The following is a 20,833-nucleotide window of genomic DNA, read 5'->3' as shown; positions in this document are numbered from 1 at the left end:
TTACTTCTTTGACACTCTGTTTGGGAAATAGAGTAAATCAGTGTGAATCCTGAGTTCTTCAAGGGTAACTTTATCAACATGTCAGGTTACTGCCCAGTAACCACTACAATGCATGGGGCCCACACACACCAATTGCTCTTTTGTTTTACTTGTTCAAAAACGGGTGTGGATGTTTTCTTAAGATGCACAGGAGTTTCATTCCAGTCACTGACAACTATCTGGGCTTCCAAACCTGTGAGAACTTCAGCTGTAACTCAGAATTAAAACATCTGCTCATAGAATTACTCTAGAAAGTCATCAACCTCTTGTCTATGTGAGGAGTGTGTGAACGGAAGTACAACGTAACTTCGTTATGAATTTGGCTAGCTTCACTTGTGAGTAATTGGTATGTATTTATACATGAAATTTCATTCTTAATTGGTATTGTTACAAACAAAGTCACCATTTCACTGGCTTGGAGAAGTTCCACACAGAACTTTAACTCCAAGGAAGACAAGCCATGATGGGTTCTGAAGGTCTTTGGATTCATATTTGCTTTTTTATTTCCTTCTGAAATATCAATTGAATAATGCATCTGGTAGAGTAAAATGTCCTGCTTATGATGGATTGTCAAATAAGTTGAATAAGTTCACCTTTCAGCTGAAATATGCAGCATGTGGTAACACAATACATAAGCATAAACAGAGTCAACACTTAGGAGCTTCCTTGAAGATGGCAACATTAATCCAAGCATTCTGAGTTAATGTTATTGGTAAACCCATTTTTTATTAAATGACGAAACTTTATATTTTGGGAACAGTTCCAATATTTACTAGTTTTACTGTCTGTAGTCTTAAGGCTGTTTGTGTCATCTTGCTGAAACAGATAGTTATTTCTAAGTTTGTGACTACTACAGGTGGGCATGCTTTACTAGGCAGCCTAGTTTTTCCTTCTTTTCATCCTTATATAAGCAGTCCTGTTGATGTTGAGAGGATTTATTATTGCATCTTGTGTAGTTAGGACTATAGCACTGAGTATTGATATCAGTGGAATATTTTTCATTGTGCACTTACAAGAAAGTTTTATTATATATATATATTTTTGGCATGTAATATGGCAGTTTTAAAGAATGAGTTTGATTCAGTTTAGACAGAGTATTGAGTAATGGCTGCAGGCAAATAACTACAGTAGGATTTGAATAATCACACATTCATTCATCTGTTCTTAACTATAAATCTAATTAGTGGTTTGTTTATAGGTGGCATTCATGTCAGCAAGACATAATAAATATAATGATCCATAATTATTTTTATAATGATATGCAAAAAAAATTATTAATTTACAACTTTACATAAGAGATCTGATTCTAGAATTTTTCTGTTTATAAATTATACATAAAACAGAGTCCCAGGATGACAGTACTAACAACAGCAGAAGGATTGCAGAAAGTGAAAGCTATTACCTGTAAGTTTTAAGTATTACTAGAAATTGTTAAACACTCTTCAGTGCTGCCTTTTACTCAACATATCATTCAAAGAAAATAACTGAATTGCAAACTTATGCTACGAATGTCAGTTCTTACAGACTATCCAAAGTTTGAGGTTTAATTTTTATACAGAAAAGATTACATACTTTAATAATCACTATGGCATTCCAGTCATGCTGTCTCCCAAGATTAAAGAGCATAATCACATACCTGAGGGTTTATGCCTGTACATATTTTGTGAAACATTTACACTCTGGTGTGTGTACTCTCTGTGGAATGGTTTTACATAGGCTCATTCTGGCTGCATATTTTTAGTCCTTCATGTGTCAGTTTTAAATATATTTTCAGTATGTGTAAGGCTGCATGTGGCCTTACACTACTAAACCTGTTAAGATTTGGAAAAACACCTGATGTATTCTGTGCAGGATAATTTACTATCTGCATGCACAATAGTAATCCATTCTGCTATTTGAATTGCAGTAAATAAAAGGCTGATTCCTACTGCCTAGGTATTCACTGGGGACATATAAGTGCTCTTCCTGGAAAGTGAGTGATGTATTTCTTATGTGGAGAACCCTTCAATCATCATGGAATGATAGTAGTTATGTAGGGTGTTTAGCAGATTCATTACAAATATTATCAGCTGTTGATGAAAGCAGTGCTGTAAGAAACAGCTACACAATCGTTTCAGTGGGCCATGTCAGACTGATAAATGAAAGGTCAGGGTGGAACACGGCCCTGGCGAGCAGGAGCCGCTGTGTCCCGCTGTTCCCCTGCGGGCACGGATGCGCACCTGGCAGCTCCCCCGACGCACTGCATGTGTTGTTCCTGCGAGCGAGGCTGCTCCGGGAGCCTGAGTGGCTCTGCGAGCAGAGGGGCTGCTGCCGCGCAGGAGGGCTGTGCCTATTGCAGCGGGTGCTGCATTCGGGAGCGGCGGCAGGAGAAAACGGCAGCGGGGGAAGTTCCCGGCACATAAAGCCCCAGGATGATTACTGTTCTCTCGTGTTGATGTTGTTTTTGAACCGAAGTAGGACGCTGACTCCTGCTCTGCTATTACAGAGGAGAAACAAGCCTGCGCTGCAGAATGAATTAGTAGCTAACATCACGATTACTCTTAGCGGTTAGCACAAGTTGTAGGAGGGGGAAAAAATGGGAGAGGAAGAAAAAAAATCCCCATTTAATGCTGCCTAGGGAATACCGTGGAATTTAGAGCAGATACCGTTGCAGACTAGCAGCATGCCTGACTGCACTTGACTTGAATCACTGGGAAGCAGCCTCATGTTGTATCATTTAAGGCTGAAGGAAGAACGGCAAAATAGTAATGGATTTGTGTACAGTGTTTCTGCATAAATGGAAAATAATATAAAGATGGTGGTATGTAATTTGTGTTTTATTTTTAAGAAGAATTTAATCCAGGTATGTATGCTCTTTGTATTTTTGTCTAGTCTGCATACAGTTTTCTGTTTCCTTTGTTTCCTTTGCTTATTTTCATTCTGAATGTACCTCCTGCTGTTCTTGCTAATGCAATGCATTGATTTGTAACTGATTTGCTTTCTAATGCTATAATGTTGATGAAACTGTCTGGGCTTCTGGAATTAACACTTCATTAAAAACTGGGGGAGGTTATTTTGTAAGGTTGGTAACTTCACAGTATAAGTTGAGTAAGACAGTATGGTGTTGGTCTTTTCAATGAGTTGGTGTGTTTAAATTGATATTAAAATATATAGAAAATAATTATATGAATGCATGGTGAAAATACAGTATGTTTTGCTTATTTATGTCAGTACCTTTCTCCTAATTTGTGACAGGATTAGCAATAAATTGAGCTTTACGGATGCTTATGTATTTCTGGGTCTTGATTAATCTCCAAGATGAACACCCTGCAGCTTTCTTTTGAAGAGGCAGCTTGCTTAGACTACATGTTTGATTCTGTTCCACAGCTAAATCTGTGTTTTAGAATGCCCTCTATTACGTACCTTCTCCAAGCCACAACCTAAAAACCACCATAACTATTTCATACATTTTTGTCCATCATTTAAACTTCAAGAAGATAACATTAGTATTTTCCTTCTGCAATTTCAGAGGCTAATAGTAGCTGAAACTAATTTCTTACTATGAGATTGATGGTTCATTTTGCTTTAAGAGCAAGAATTATGCAGATATAAAAATATGACTGCATTCTTTGGGTCTCACCTTTCTTCAGTCACCTGCCGACTTTGCACTTTCTTATTAATATATTCTTTCAGCTGACATATTAACTAAATAGAACACAAAGCTATGTGCTCTTAAACTAAGGACATTGATAGTTATCTTATGTCTAGTAAAAATATATTAAAACACTTAATGCTTATTTGCTTTTTCATTAGTCTTGAAATATCTTAAAACATTCTGTTGCATGTGTAATTTCAATGTAGCCCAGTTAGAAGTAAGATTTTTTTTTTTTGATAACATGATGATCCCAAAAGGTTTAATATTAGTTCTAGCATTATAATACTGTTGTTAACCCCTGGCTGGCAGGAACTCTTATGCCTTAAAAACATTAATTGGTGTAACATCAATTGCTTTGATGTGAGAATAAACTGTCTGTAAAGTTGTAGCTATTTTTCACTGAGAGAGTGACACTGTACTTGTTTCCTGTTGGTGATTATATAAAATAGATGCCTTTCTTTAGCGTAATACACAACTATGATTTGGCAATTGAAAATGCAAGGTTACTTGACACATACAAATGTTCCAAAAGCCAGTGCTTAATCATCTAAATCAACAAACATAGTGAGAAAAGCAGTGAGAGAATGCTGTTAAGTCTAAAAGCACTAAGATGAATGAAAAGTAGAATTTAAGGTTTAAAGCATGTTTCATTCATACAAATTCCTTTTGTAAGGGATATAATGTTAGGAATTATGATTATGAATTAAGATTAGTTGTCATCTCAAAGACAAAAGCTGTGATGTAAGATAAATGACAGTTCTTTAAGGTGAATATGCACAACTTGGAGAGTTGCATAAAGGTTTTCTGTCACTATACCATTTGCTTGCTCCTGCAGTGATGTCAGCACATTACCATAATGACTATATGTTGCTGTGAAAACACTTAGGAAATCTCAGGTGAAGTACTGGGATTCCAGAGTGTTACACAGTAGGAGAATACTCATAGCTCAGAACATCTCCCAATTCACTAAAGCATCAATGAGGACTGAAAATTCCAAATTTTCATTTAACTGTAGTGTTGTGAAAATCCAGGAAGAATGTAGTATAATAGCTTCTGCCTTGTGAGACCATTACAGCTCTGAAGCCTAAAAATTCTTTGGCACCTAAGAAGGCTGTTACATTGGTTTTGTTTTTCTCATTTTGTCGTTCACTTAGGTTGGTAGCAGAGGTTCTTGCTTTCAGGTACAAATCTGAGTATCACGCTTGTCAGTATATTGAAGCAAAGAGAGCCGAGGGGTTTTTTAATAAACTTTATTAAATTTTTTTTAACATCAAATTTAGAAACGTGTTTGTCTACCATCCTTATCAGTGAATGTCGTTTCAGGTCTTAAGCATGGTTTCTATCTGTGTCTGCCTACTCATCCTAGTGTATGTTGTTGTAAACAGTACTTGTAGTCATTTGTGCTTGTGATATTTTTCAAATCAAATATCAGAGACAATGGCTACCATTTTTCAAATGAAAGACCACTTCATCAAAAACTTTGTTTTGGTAACTTTTTGTTCAAAAAGTTTGATGTAGCTATTCGTTTACTAGATTTTAGAAATGTGTAAAATCTCTGTGTGCAGAGGAATGGAATCCAGAGGGCTTACTTTGCCCATATAAAGTTGTTCTCGTACTCGTAAGTAGTTAAAAAAATGCCCCCAAACCCTAAAGAAAGAAAAAAATCAAAGCTGTAGAGTGATGTTGTGCACATGTGGTCACTTAGTTAATGGTAAACTGTCCAACAGAAATCTAATTCGGGGCAGTGAATTAGATTCCAAGGCTCAGGCAAGTACAGTTGGAGGATTAAAATTCTTACCTGAAAGAAAATGGGATGGGGGTTTTTATTTGTTTGGTTTTTTTAATTATCTTTTCTGATGGAATTACTGTCCTGAAAAGTTGCTGAAATTTTTGAAATGTTAGTATTAGAAGAAACTTTGAGTACACTAAGTATACTGTAAATACAGTCTCTGCATATATGCTATGCTTCAGTGTAAATTAAATCAAAATTAAACCTTGGGTTCCCAGGATGTAGTGTTTAAAACACAGCAAAACTAGTGACAGAACTGAGATTAAGTCAAAATTTATGTTGATACTTCCTGGTTTTTAATAGGCACTAAATAGGTTCTGATTATTATATAGTAGCTCTTTTATTTATGGTAATCTGACATAATAGCAAGCTGTTAATATTCTAACAAAGCTATTATGTCTGGTACTGACTTAGTTACACAGTAATCTCCATATAGTCAGCAAATAACTTTTCCCTCCCCATGTTTTCCATTCCTTTAGTAGTCTGTATTTAAATAAAAATGAACTATTTGGTCAAATTGTCTCAATCTTAGCAGGTTTTGAACTGAATATTGACTAAAATCAAGTTTTTGAATGGGACAGCATATATCATGTATACAGCTGTAGGAGGGGGAAAAGGTCATTATTACTGCCTGGTTGTACACGACAGTGTAATTTTTTTTTTTTTATTATTTTTTTTTTTTTTTTTTTTAGTTGAGAAGGTCAAGGAAACAACTAGCAAGACTTAAGAGAAAGAAGTCAGTACATTTAGTCAAATAATATTGAAGCTGCTACCCAAATCATCTGCAGTCACTTATTCTTGTGTGCACATTCAACTGGCCTACATTATCTGTGGGCTCTCCAGATGGGCCACAATTTACCTTTAGAATCTGTTCTATAGCTTTTTACATCTCAGTATTAATCTACTATATTTGGCACATCTCTCCCTGTTTTTAGTCTTGTTAAGGCCATTGACCTTTATGTACAGGCCATTGACCTTTATGACCTTTATGTACATTGCTTCAATTGCAAGTCTTCATGTTTGTAATGTAAATACCACACTATAGATTTGTTTCTAAAGAAATAGAATTTTAAATGCTTTCCACAATCTTATAACAAATTACTGAATTGCAATAGCCTCATTTGCCTTAACAAAACTTTGTAGAGAAAACTGCAAATATTACAAATTTGAAGATGTAGAGAATAGTGTAACTAAAAATGTAATTCTGAAAGTTATTACAAAATAGTGGAGTGTTCTTCAATTTGTCTGTCTTCAACAGTAATTGCAAAACAACCATTTTTTTTACTGAACAAAAAAAATAAATCCTCTCTTTTTCCATAGTAGTTATAGGGAAGATGACTTTTCTCTCCAGAAAAATTACTCATCCAAACTTGCTAGGAATTTACATTTTCTTCTTAGCTAATCTGAAGACAATGTTCTTCTATACATTACAAAGTAGTTTAATTGCAGCTGGTTAACTACTGAGTTAATTCACTAATGCAATAAGTTCTCTATATATGATTTCTAGGTTAGATGTTCTAAATCACAATGAGCCAGTCAGGTTTAAGCATGTGCTGTTTCCATCCTTTTTCCTTAAACTCTAAGTTTTATGCTGACAGAAGAGATACATAATGGACATGAATGACCAGTCTTGCAGTATGACTGTTAAATTTTTAGATTGGAAGAAACTGTAGGATGGCCCATGTGCAGCCTCCTCAGGACAGCAGTAGGCCTTGTGGGTTGAAAAATAAGCAGATTGTAGGCCCTTAAGACTGGGGTTTGAATCAGCAATTTGGTGCTTAGTTTTACTTTTTACATTCTCATAAATATAGAAGGCAACACATTTGGAGGGTGGTGAGATAGGCATAAATAGCAGGATCCATAAAGAGGTATTATCAGGTAAATAAGCAGATATAGTAAACTTTGCAAGTAATTTTGAAGAACGATAAGAACAGCTTCCTAACCTAAGGGTGAGAGTGCTGATAGCACTCCATGGTCTTGTGTGAATGTTGGAGGGACTGGAGGGATAGGCAAAAGTCTGCTGCTGTGAAAACCTGAGGAATTCTTGGAACAGAGTAAAGAGTGATTACAGAGAAAAGAGTAATTACCCAAAAGAAAGCAGGTCTCTTCATTGCTCTTGGCCCTGCCTCTGCCAGGGTCTTTGGGCAGATCATTCATATAGCATATGCAGTGTTAAGAAAAATGTCATTTTACCTTGAGACTCACAAATTACACAGATTAAAAATGTCAGTAGTTAAGACTACAAGGAGAATTTAGGAAGAATACAGAGGAGCAGATAAGTGCTCTAAATTAAGTTCTTCTGAATTAGGTCATTTGAGATGATTGTCAGTATAGTGCTCCTGTTATAATAAATTAATGAAGCAATGTGAAGTGTACGCTGTAATGCTTGTCAAAAGGAAGGGAGCATAGGTTTCACCCAGCAGACCTGAGCTGAGGGCAAGTACACTTATGTCAAGATAACCTTATCCCCAGGCAAGCATAAGACTAGAAAAAGACCATAATTAATAAATCTGTATATCTGAATTCTGTTAGTGTTTCCTTATGTACCTGATGGTTAGAGAACCTCTCTTAGCCTCAGTTTCTGCAGATGCAGGGTACACACTACACTTTTTTTTTTATGTTTAATTAATTAATTTCTGGGGAGTATTTTGCCTGTCACAAAAATATATTTTTGTCTATAGACTCTATTTTGGCAGAAATACAGGTTGGTATTGCTCCAGATAAAGACTTCTTGGTTTTGTTTTGGTTCCCCCTACCATCTTGGTGTTGTGAACATGAACTGTCATAGGGTATTTTTGCAGAGAGAAAATGCACTTCAGTCTCCTCTTCCTGCCTGCTCCCTTTCAATACACACAGACCCCTTGTAGTTGATTAATAGTGTGGAGGTTAAGCAAGGCTATGGTGCTGCATGGCTTTTGCTTTATAAGAGGACAGTCTGTATCCATAAAGCTACCTCTTACTGGAGAGAGGTGCTGCTCTGCAGCTTCATTTACTAGGGTCTGAACAGAAGCTGAACAGTGATCTAGCTATTCTATTTAAATACAGAAATTACATTTTTAAGATGATTCAGTTGTCTTTTTTTTTTTCTAATAAAGGGCTGAATTTGTTAATAGAATTTTTTGAAAGGGGGGTCTGGTGTTCAGATATGTAACTAAAATACTCTGTTTGCATTATTTAAAAAGCTATCATTTTTAACTCTGCCCACTCCTCCCCCCTTCTACCTGACACATTAGTTTTAGACTTGGAATAAGATTCTTTATAAATGATGCTTCCAACTGACTTTTTTATTTTGACAATGCTTTGTTATCAACAAATTCAGTTGAATATCCTTGAAGCCGGTCTACATTATCTGTTCACCATCAAGTTGATTGACAAAGCTATTTTCAGATTTGTATTGGTCACAAGTTGATGGACGTGTCAATTTGTCCTTTCTTTATAGAAGAACCCCATTAAGAATTTATTTTAGTTCTAGTCTCCCAATCCATAACACTTTCCAGTTTCCTGCTCTATTACCATCTAGCATGAAGTCCATACCTCACTGCTGTAACATTTCAACATGAATCCTTATGCTTAGAATGGGTTAACCCAGTAATGTTGAATTTCATCATAAAAACTGTTTTCATTCAATAGACAAGCAAAGCGACAATTTCAAAAGTTAGATCATAATGGTTTATTGGGAGACCTGGATAAAACAAGAAAGTCTCCAAATGACAACTTGCAGCTCATTCAAATAATTGCCTTAGTTCTATGTGCTTCTTGAGAGGCTTCCTTATCTTACGGAGTTTTTAATTTTCATTGGTTTTAAATGTTAAGAACAACCTGTGCAAATCTTTACAGAAAGAAATGGATGAGACCTGTAATGACTCAAACTTGATTCCATGTGTAGATATACTATTGTAGAAAAAGAGTTTTTGACAGAGCAATGGTAGGCTGTAAACTGATTAACAGATCATATGACTAATACAGCTGAGATGGAATAGAACTCGCATGAGAGAACATAAATCTGCTCCATTTAGCAGATCTCCCTGTGTTTGTAACAGTACAGCTTTTAATTCAGTATGGCATTGTCAGAAACTGGGTTTAAATAAATTCAGTTCTGAATGTTCAGCTATTTGTAATACTTTCACTTACCTCTGATAAAATCATTGGTTAGACACTGCATAAAACACACACACACACATATATGTATATGGCTTGCTGTGAAATCAAGATTCTTCTACAGAGAAGCATTAAACCTTACTGAAAGTGAATGGAAATGGTCCAGATTCCAGTGATAACTTCATTATTTCTTGATGCTTTTTAGACTGAGACAGGAAACAAGCCTTCTGGCTTGTTTATACATTCTTGATTTGAAGTCATTTGAAGAATGTCCAAGTCATATAAGTGAAGTTTATATAAGAAGGCACTTAAAAATCTGTGGCTATGTGGACAAAGGAGGTAGGCAATCACACTTCAAATCTTGTTCGATAAATGGTTACAAGCATTCAGTGTAAGAGCTGAATGGTTAACAAGTGTTTTTACATCCAGAAACATGCCTTTGACGTTGAAAAGTGTCCCAAGATGGTTCCTTTCTCTACTAATAATATGTGAAAACAAGGCAGCCTTGGCTCTAGTGAAAATTTCTCGATATTCTGAGAGATGTCATTTGCATTCCTTGAAAATTGCATGCAGTCTCATTGACCATTCTTTTGCTTCCAAATATTGCTTGCTCTTAATTCACTCTTGATGCTTTAGGCATAAGTCTCTAAGAAAAAGTGGCAAGGACTATGCTGAAGCATCTGTGCTAAATATGTGATTCGTGTCCCACAGATATTTCATCTTTTTGTTAAATAATAAATAGCCACTTTGGGAAGAGTGAAGAATGTTTTCTATTCTTCGGCTCACTCTGCATCCCAGTTTTGTTATAACTGGAAAGGAAATGAGTCTGTTTGCATTCTCTATTCCAGGATTCCAGAAGCCAACCAGGCTTTTATTGGCTTTGCCTGTGCTCTGTGCAGCACAGTGCATTTTGCTGCTGCAGTATTTATCAGGTGTTAGTGTTTATTATTTACCATTACATATGTGTGTATATGTAATGAATAAATATATAGAGTATAATAGTAAGGTCAATGAAGACAAGTTATGCAATGCAAAGATCATTTCTTGAGGTATGTCAGTGGACCATGATGTTTTGTAGAGTGCCAGGATGTTTGCAGACAAGGACAGTTCATATTTTTAACTCCTCTTAAGACATGACACAGCAATTTTTAACCATTTATATACCTTTTATCTAAACAGACTTCTTATTCTGCCAAAGAATTTTTAGCTGCTTTAGATACTAAAATGGCCATTTTCAGAACTTCTTCTTTGATGGATTTTTCAGAGCTTCTTTTTATTCCACAGCTTTGAAACTGGGAGGTGAATGGTATGCTGTACAGAAGAATACATTGACATGTTTAAAATGTACTGACTACGTTTCTATGGAATGCAAGCTTTTGTAGTATGGAATAGAAACTTCCAGATACCTCATGGAAGCTTTTTAGACTTCTTTAAGAGCAAATAGCTTTCCTATCGTAATGGCACCTGTTTATGTCCTGCAACTTGTAAACTATGTTTTGTGTAGGTTTGCAGTGGGGTGAGTGGAGGTGATTTCTTTTAGCAGAAAAATATTAAATTTTATAACCTGGATGAGAATTTCCATTAGTTGTCATTATTTTCTGTTGCGCTCAAAGTATTTTATTTTACTTCTTAAAGAAGAGATATCAAGAAGATAAGCCCACTTTTGAGTCCTGGCTTATCATAGCCTATTAAAGTCTGGTATCAAAGCAACTATTTCACAAACTACAGTCATGTACATAATTCAACCTCAAGACAGAACAGCACTTCATATATAGAATACTCACTTGTGCCTGAACCCTACCTTGTACCAAAAGGTGAAGCAAGAGAAAACTTTCTACTTTTGTTTTATTAACTAGTAACCATTTATTACCCTGTCAGGTTTTTTGATCACTGCTGTGTATCGTATGGATCTAAATTGAAATGTCAGTACTCTGAAAGAAGGCAGAGAGCATTTTAAACTGAATGTCTCTGTTAAAGTCGGAGAATTAAACTGGATGAAGAAGCCGGGAAATAAGTATAGCTTATTAATTGTTGTTAACAATATTGCCTGTTTTCAGCTTCAATTATTCATGAAAAAATCTATTCAGACAATTATGGGGAATCATCTGTGTTTTCATTGTAACCTAGTTAAAACATCATCAGTATTATTGAATGATAAGTTTACTTGACAGCCATTGTAATGTCATTCCCTCCTTTTTAGACACTTCAAGAAGCCATGTGCAACACAGTGAGATTTTGCAAGACATACAAAACCTCTTCAGGATTTTATTTCGAACAAGCAGATGTGTGATTCTTTTTTTAATTTTTCTGTCACATTCTTCCAGAGCATCAGTAGTTTTTATGGCTATAGTGTCCATTGAAACATTTGCCAATGATCCTCTTGGAGATACAAATACTTCTCTGGATCAAAAAATGTGTTTTATGGAAACAGCTTAATGTAAATTGCGCTCCATGGTTTCTGCTCTCTTCAAGGGCCTGATCTCATCTTATATATATAAGATTTGCAAAGGAATGTTTACAAAGAAATCGGGAAATAGTACAAAAAGGAAAGAGAGTTGTCAGAGCAAAAAGGAACAAGACTTAAGTCAGATTGGACAAACAAAAAATCCAAAATTTTCCAATACTTTAAAAAGCACCGTTAAAAAGATTGCCAAGTGCCCATCTGCCCGCAACTTATCAACTGAAGAAGAGGAAAGCAACAGAGAATTTTCACTTTCTCCAACATTCAGTTACAGAGTTGCTATTGCCAATGGACTGCAAAGGCATATTTTTGTAGCAAACACTAATAATGAAGATATAGTTCAAGACCTGTCTTCAAATGATAGCTCTTGTTCTGAGTCATTAAGTGAAATAAAATCCAATAGCAAGAAAAGCGAGTACTTATCCCACACAATGCCCGTGCGACGCAACAGGAAAAGCTTGAGCAGCCTTGCAGCCTCTGATGGAAGTTCGGATGGAGAGCGCACTTTACACACACTGAAGCTGGGAGCCTTACGAAAACTAAGGAAATGGAAGAAGAGCCAAGAATGTGTCTCATCAGACTCAGAGCTAAGTTCCTGGAGGAAAACATGGGGGTTAAGAAGTAAATCTCTGGACAGAACTGGCCGTCACCAGAAATCAAACACTCTTGAACCTGGCTTTAGTTCAACAGGTTGTATTAGCCAAACCCACGATGTTATGGAAATGATCTTTAAAGAGCTTCAGGGAATAAGTCAAATTGAAACAGAACTCTCTGAATTAAGAGGGCATGTTAATGCTCTGAAACAATCAATTGATGAAATTTCTAGTAGTGTAGAAGTTGTGCAAAATGAAATTGAACAATTGCGAACTGGATTTGTACAGTCCAGAAGAGAAACTCGGGACATACATGACTACATTAAGCAGATAGGCCACCCAGGAAACAAAGCAAGTCTTAGGTTTCTAAATGTGCCTGAAGAGCGGCTTGAAAAAGCTGAAAGCATAGTTTACAAAATATTAATAGAAAAAATGGGATTCTCAGAGGCACAAAGCACCATTAAAATTGAGTTTGCCCAAAGGCTTGGGCAGCAAAGAGACTGTCCAAATGCAAAGCCAAGACCCATTCTTGTTTACTTTGAGTCATCGCAACAGAGAGATTTGATTTTGAAAAAGTCTTATAAACTTAAGGGAACTGGCATTGGAATTTCTACAGATATATTTTCCCATGAAATAAAAGATAAGAAAGAAAGAGGACTTCCTTCCTCTCAGACATATGAAAGCATGGATATGAAACATTTAACTGTGGAGACAAAATCTAAAATGCATGACTGGGAGTCACCTGACAGTGATAAAGACTTGGAATCAGATATAAATAAGAACAGTTATGCAAAAATATCTAAATCAGCAATTCACATAAAAACAAGCACTACAAAGGGTACTACAGAGTCCCCAAACACTAAAGACCTTGACAGAACTGCTGACAATAGCACCTTTTCACACAGAAGTTATGACAATCAGTCACCAGAATTTGACACTATGGAAAAACAATCAAAGGCCTATTATTCAGATGTGACTCCTTTATGGCATTTACAGAATGACTTTGCAACACCAAAGCTTAGCCGTTCAGAATCAGATTTCTCAAAATTGTGTCAGTCTTACTCTGAGGATTTTTCAGAAAATCAGTATTTTAGCAGAACAAATGGCAGTTCATTGTTGTCTTCCTCTGATCGAGAACTTTGGCAGCGAAGGCAAGATGATTCTCTGAACTGGTATGGCAGTTCCCAGGAACAGACTTTTGCCCAAGACATGCAGCAGTATCCAGAGCAAAATGAAACAGGGAACGTAGAAACTGTTGATAGTGGAGTAAGCAATGGAATAATCCATGTATCTGGAGATATAAACCATTATGATGATAGTCAGCTTTCTTTACAGGACGATCTTTCCCCGTGGCAAAACTGGAATCAGTTGGAACAAGGAGCAGATTTGGGCCTAGACTCATCCACGCAGGAGGTTTTTGTGTATGATATGAGCAGCCCTTCAGACCAACAGACAGATTTTGGAAAGGGCCAAGGTTCTGACCTCCAGTATGATACTGAAAGCTATGATTTCACTCTGGATGGTACTTCTCCGTCTTGTCCGGGCCTTGACAGCGAAACACAGAGTCAGTGGACTGGTCAATACGATGATTATCAGGAAACAAATTCTATCTCCTCTTATCAGAATCAAAACAAATTGCCTATGATGTACCGAAGTCAAAGTGAACTACCAAGTGACGACTCAGAGGAAACTGCCCCTAAATCATGGCACAGCCGATTAAGCATAGATCTTTCTGATAAGACTTTCAGCTTTCCTAAATTTGGATCTACGCTTCAGCGTGCTAAGTCAGCTTTAGAAGTAGTCTGGAATAAAAGTACACAAAGCTTAAGTGGGTATGAAGACAGTGGATCATCTTTTATGGGAAGGTTTAGAACACTGTCTCAGTCTACTGCAAATGAATCAAGTACAACACTCGATTCTGATGTTTATGCTGAGCCTTATTGCTACAAAGCAGAGTATGAGGAAGAATTGATTGAACCATCTGGTGAGAATGAAACGGACTATGTAGAAGTAATGGAACAAGTCCTTGCTAAACTAGAAAATAGAACTAATAGTAGTGAAACTAGTGAGCAGGTCCAAGAGTATGAACTGGACCAGTCTTTGTATGAAACTCCATATGCAATGCTACCAGAGGAACAATATGACACACAGTTTGACAGTGTGATCAGTGAAGAGATATTAGAAGTTGAAAGTGACATGGTTCCTGAAGTAGAAATAAGGGAGGATGAAAATCAGAATGTCCCAGAGGTGATTACTGAAGTCACTGAAATTCCAAAGAAAAAAAGAATACGACCATCATTTAAAGAAGCTGCTTTAAAAGCATATAAGAAACAAATGAATGATTTGGAGGAGAAGATCCTTGCTGGAGGTAACAGTGTTTTAATACTGTCCTTTAAGTAAAACATTGTTCTCATTAGAATTGGACATTGATATTTGTATGGTACCTTTTCATGCTCCCATTGAATTCAGCAGAAAAAAAATCTGCTTATGTCTGGTTTTGTTTAGAGGGTAAAATAGTTCCATAGAAATCAAAAGATTAAATTTCCAACGTCTTTCTGAATATGTTTAGTCAGACATGCTTGTAAGTAACTAATAGTAATATAGTAAGTAACTATTCTTTGAATTTCAGTAACTTTAAAATTAAATTTCACAAGGTTTAAGTCTTAAAAAGAACTAAATAGTACACTGTTCTTGGTTTCCTCATAGTTTTATAAATGTGTTTATAGGAGTAATACAGAGTGTTCAGATGCTACACTCTTGCTTTCTTCTATAGTTTTCAAGGCATCGTTGGTTCTGTATTCATCCTGATGGGCAGTGTTCTCTATCCAATATGCAACCCATAACTGGTTACATACTTACAAGAGTAAAAGTTTAAACTGATTCTATGTCTGTTCTTACTTTGATTCTGTCCTTATTTGTACTCCCAACAAGCTCTCAAGAGTAGTCAGTCCCCAAAATGAGGTGAGAAGAGTGTGGAAGAAAGACAAGAGTGTAAATAGTAGCATCCGTGTATGAAGAAGTTACTTTAGGAAGGAACTAAATTCACAGGAGGGTTTTACACTGATTTTTTCATTATTTCTATCTTCCATAGTATCAGACTTCAAAGCAGACAGTCATATATATTACTTTAATAATATACAAAGTAATTACTAGTAATAGACAAAGTAATATACTAATAATATACAAATATGGTGATATTCAATGTAAACATTGACTGTAACTCTAATAACATTTCAGTATAATATTGCATGTGCATTTAATTGGGAGCATCATAATGACTGTAACTAGCCAGATGGTAATTGTCACCTTGACTGAATCTTTCCTTTATCTGCCTGGGAAAAAGATGAAAAACTGTGCCTTTAGCCAAAGATTGTATTTAGTAGTAATGAGCTTGAGCTACTATGGTGTTTCTTTTTGTAGATGAACCACTTTTACAATAAATCTATAGTCAACTTGGAAGTCAATTACAAATGCATATAAATTTTGATAGTAGTAGAGTTTACTTTAAAGTCTATTTACATTTAAATAATGACACTCAATTGTATACTTGTGTTTTGCAGCCGTTTTTCTACAGTACTCTGTTAGATACTCGGTGGTGTGTATATGAATGAACAGCTATCAATAACTAGGATTTTCATTACTTTTTCCTGATTTTGTGAGGCAGGGAGAAGGGAACAACATTCATTTTACCTAGTCACAGTACTATAGGAATATAATGGTCTCAGCACTTAATTACAGAAACCACACAAGGAAGACCCCAAATTCTGACACTCAAATTGGTTCTACTATTTAAAGTCTGTGTGTTTGTGTGTATTGGTAGATAATAGTTGTTAAAAAATGAGAACTAACTTTGATATATCCCATGCTATCCTTTCTAGGAATGTTAACCCAGCAAAACGCCTTCAATTTCTGTTTATTACTTGAATGGCACAGTCTAAGAAAAGACATTTTATAAATCAGTTCTTAAAGGACTTCTTCAAAACTCCCAAAGCATATTTTTTAACCCCTCATTTTTGACAACCTGCCTTGTCTTCTTTGTGTATGTAATTAGGCATGTCCAGAGAATACTTAGTTTGTCATTTAGCAAATAGTTGTTTGAGGTATTCAATCTTCATTTTAATATTTGCTGGAGCAATAACAACTTTTTTTAAAAGTGACTAATAGCTGTTCTAGGGTTTACATTACTTTTACTTGGGTCTTATTACTCTCTTGCCCCTGTAACTGATTCACAGTCAGCTTCAGATTTCTTACTTTTAGATGGAAAAGCACTAGAAAGAGAAAAAAATTCCTTGAATTAATCTTCATTATATAACCAAACACAACCTATTCTTCAATGAATTGTTTCATCCCTCCATGTAAGCAAGAGATGTTAGACAACAATCTGTCCAAGCAGAGGTAGAACTGTATAATATTGTAGTTTTAGTTCTCCAATTTAATACAAAAGAAAGTTTTAGAATTATTTGATTTTCATTCTAGTAATGCATAAGGTAAGGTAAATAAATCTTTGGTACATAAATAATTTGTTAGTGTACAAGAACCCCATAAGATATTCCTATTCTCTGTCACTGTCTGGAGGAAAAACACACTCTGGGCTGATTGCTTATGTATTATTTATTTTAAAAAGTTTTTGGAGGCATACTGGGATGACTAGGTTATACGAATGAGAAGACACATGAGCAGTACATGAGCAATCCTCAGATTTAAAGTTCTGTAAGGATATAGAGACATTGCTTGGATGGATGTGTATCAGTGGAGGGGTTGGTGGCTTTAAAAAATTAAAGAAATGCTATCCAGTAGTTTGTTTCTTTGTACACTGTAATTGAGAATGACTAACACTTTTATTCATTGTTCTAGTCCTCACATTTTATTTTCTAGCTTTCTTTTTCCCTAATGGTTTCTTCCATTCTGTCCCTGTCTTATCTTTTACAGTCCTTTTTAATCAGTTTGCTTTTGTTAGAGTGAAAGTACAGTTTTTCATGTTTTGGGAATTCTTTGAAATCTAAGCACATTCTGTTCTCATTACACCTTATTTCTTCAAGTATTTTGTTGCTAAAAATTGAATATAAATTTTATAAAATAAATAAAAATTCAATCTAAACTGTCTTGAACTAATGCAGCTTTCAGTTGATACTGTATGGACTTACTTTATACCATTGAGGTGTGTGCTAATGTAAACCCAGAATCCCCTAAAGAGGCTTGAAGCTGAGTTATGGCCACAGTCTAAGTTGCCTGGAAGTTTAGCCTCACCTTGTTCAAAGTAATGAATGAAACACTATTTTATGTGATCTTTTTGAGAAGCTTTTCCTGCACTCAGCCCAGTGGCATTTTGCATCTTTCTAATCTCAGGCACAGTCTGAGGGGGGAAAAAGTGATGGAACGAACGCAATTAATCTTTGTATCATTGGGAAAGAATAGTCCAGACAGAAACACTGAGAGTTAATAAAAAGTAGCAGCAGTATCAAGCCTCAAGATTTTTAATTTTGCTTCAAAACATTGGAGCCACAGTATTTATTCATACAAGGTTTTGTGTGATTTCCCACATCTTGTTTATTTATGGTTTGTTTGGGGTTTTTTTCATAAGAGTGATAAATTACTTCATTAATATAAGGACTGATTGTGCATTCCATGTGGCTGATGTAGTTCATCTGCATTGTTTAAGGAAAATTAATATATATTCACCTAATGTATCATCCATAAAGAGATGGATTTGGGGACAGAATACTTTTCAACAGAAGTTGATTAATCTATTGCTCTTCTCTTCATGTGTAAATAATGTAAAAAGGCAGAGAGTTTTCCTCTGTATAACTTCCCTTCTCTGTTTACATCAGAAGATGGTCACAATAGAACAAATGTATTGTGTAAGCAGGCTGGAGGAGAAATGGTTACTCTTACTATACATTTTAATAGAGGTGTACTGAGGAGACAAGATTGCTGCAAGGAATCTATTTTGGTGCTGTACTGGGAATGATAATGCACCACAGAAATGTAATAATCCAGTTTTTTCAACTGTCTTGGTTTTCTTTTTCAACACCATGTTTGTGTCTGTCTTTTCGTCAGGTAAACAAAATTATGCATGTCTTTAACCCTTTTTTGGGGGGGAGGGGGAGGTGGTGCAATAAGAAGCTGTAGTTGTGCAGGATGGGTGGTCACAAGATACATTTTCAGATTATGTGGGTAGCAACTGATAAATACAATATTCCTGCACCCAGACTGGTTAGCCACATTTCCTTTTTCACATGTGTATGTGTGCACTCGGAAAATCCTCTACTAATATTACAGGAGGAAAAATAGTGTTCTAAAGACTTATTAACCACTCCATGAATTCAATCAGGATGGTGCTGATGAACCAAGGTAGATTGATTTGACTCAGTTTCCTGTGCTTGTTTTGTTCACAGGAGAGTGAATGCATTATTTTCTTGCTACTGGTTTCACTGGAGTAAGTCATAAGTCTTTATGGCATAAGTCTTTATACCCTTCCCTTCCTATTTCTCTACTGTCCTTTGATGGAGAAAAGAGATATCAGAGACTTAAAAAAGAAAATGGCAGTCTGTCCAGCTTGAGATTAATAGATCTGTAGAAAGGTTGCTTTTGAAAAATTATGGCAGGAAATATAATCAGTTAGTCATGAAGATGATACATCCATCTTTTTGTCTGTGAAGAAAAAGCAAGTAGTTACATTCACCAGCAAATCTGAAGTTGGTGCTTCATGAAAGGATGCTCTGCATCAGTTGCTTGCTACACAGTCTGTACTTTTTCCCCACTAGTTAAGTGAGTGAAAGGATTAAAAAACCTGTTTAATATCTCTTCCAGGAGACATAATAGTGTTCTTCTGGCTTATTGTGTTTTAATTCTGTGGTTACAGCATTTGTTCTTATCAGGAAAACTTAGATTATAATACTGGGTCTCTTTGTAAACAGGATAGTAACCAAATAGATTGAAGAGCAACAGTTTAATTTAGCATAGTAACTCCTGCTAAATCAGTATGCATTACATCAGGGAAATGTATGTCACAACAACGTTTGTGTAACAGTCTCAGATTCAAAAAATTCTGCTGTTACCAGATCCCTTTTCCTAGAATAGCTCCACCTATTTTTTAAGCATAGAAAACAAATAAACCAACCGGGTAAACAAACCCAGACAACACCCCAAACAAAGTCAAAAAACCCAACCAAACAACAACAAACCCAAAAAAACCACAACTAACCACACCCCTCCCCCCACCCCCCACCTGCCCAACATCCTTAATCCGTAATGTTTGGCAGAAATCCGTATTTTAGCCGTTTAATAAAAGCAAGTAGACAAACAAAAAAAAAAAAACCCAACAAAGCAGAGCACCCCAAACCTCTTCTGTTAGAGAATGACTTCTGTTTTTAAGAAAAGTGATTTGCTGAAACTGCTGGTCTCCTCCATAAATGAAGAAAGTCTCTGCTACTCTCCTCCTTATGAAAACAGGAGGCCATTTAACACTATTTTAACTGACTTTGGAATTCATGTCGATTGATAAATATTCATGCACTTTGTGTGCTCTTTTTGAGCTTAAACAGATTTAAAGCTGCTAGAGCTGAGAGGAAAGCTGACCATGAATGTCAGTTCCAAGGAGTTTTTATACTGGTTTTGCTGAGAAAATGAACACAACATTGCATCATCAAGAATGAAAAATATTTTTATTTCCAAAATATTTAAGCATTTTCTTTAGATTGTTGTGCTTTGCAAGTGTAAATAACACTGCATAATTTTTGAATGCAGCTTTGGGATAAAGGAATCTTGTTAAAGCATCAGGCTGAAAAAATATCTAGACATGCATTTAAAAAATGCAATGACTTGGAAAATGTGAATTTACAAATAGGCTCAAGTCTTCCTCTCATGTATTAGTGAAGTAGAGTATTACAACTGAGTGTATAAGAGATTCTCTGTTTTGCTGTCAAAGGGAAATTCTGATTACTCCCATAGGACAGGTACCAGGTTTTTTTCTTTGTGCACATTTTCTAGGTGATCAGTGGAACACCTGCACAGTTGTCTCTCAGGAACTCAAAATAGAAGGAAATATCCAAAACCTCTCTAGTTAATGCTGATGCAAAATTATTGTTGATACTGGCAGAATTTTGCTAATTATGAGGACCTGGGAGTATTCTTCGGATGGCTTGCAAGATAAGTTTTAGTAAATCTGAAAATGAAGACCTATGGTTGTGTTGATGACAGAGCCATTTAAAAATGTCTTG

At 35.8% G+C, this 20,833-nt stretch overlaps 1 protein-coding gene across 1 annotated transcript in view; it reads left to right on the top strand.

Annotated features, from left to right (window-relative positions):
• Positions 1-2,361: 2,361 nt before the first annotated feature.
• Positions 2,362-20,833, top strand: part of UNC13C (unc-13 homolog C) — a 131,171-nt gene continuing 112,699 nt past the window's right edge. The window contains exons 1-2 of the mRNA XM_063169652.1: positions 2,362-2,881; positions 11,761-14,982. Coding sequence (XP_063025722.1) covers positions 12,012-14,982 — 2,971 coding nt within the window. The 5' untranslated portion in view covers positions 2,362-2,881; positions 11,761-12,011. The remainder of the gene's footprint in view (positions 2,882-11,760; positions 14,983-20,833) is intronic.

This window comes from Melospiza melodia, chromosome 15, assembly GCF_035770615.1.
Source record: "Melospiza melodia melodia isolate bMelMel2 chromosome 15, bMelMel2.pri, whole genome shotgun sequence".
NCBI lineage: Eukaryota > Metazoa > Chordata > Aves > Passeriformes > Passerellidae > Melospiza > Melospiza melodia.
The sequence above is the reverse complement of the archived record's forward strand: the minus strand, read 5'-3'. Positions and strand labels throughout refer to the sequence as shown.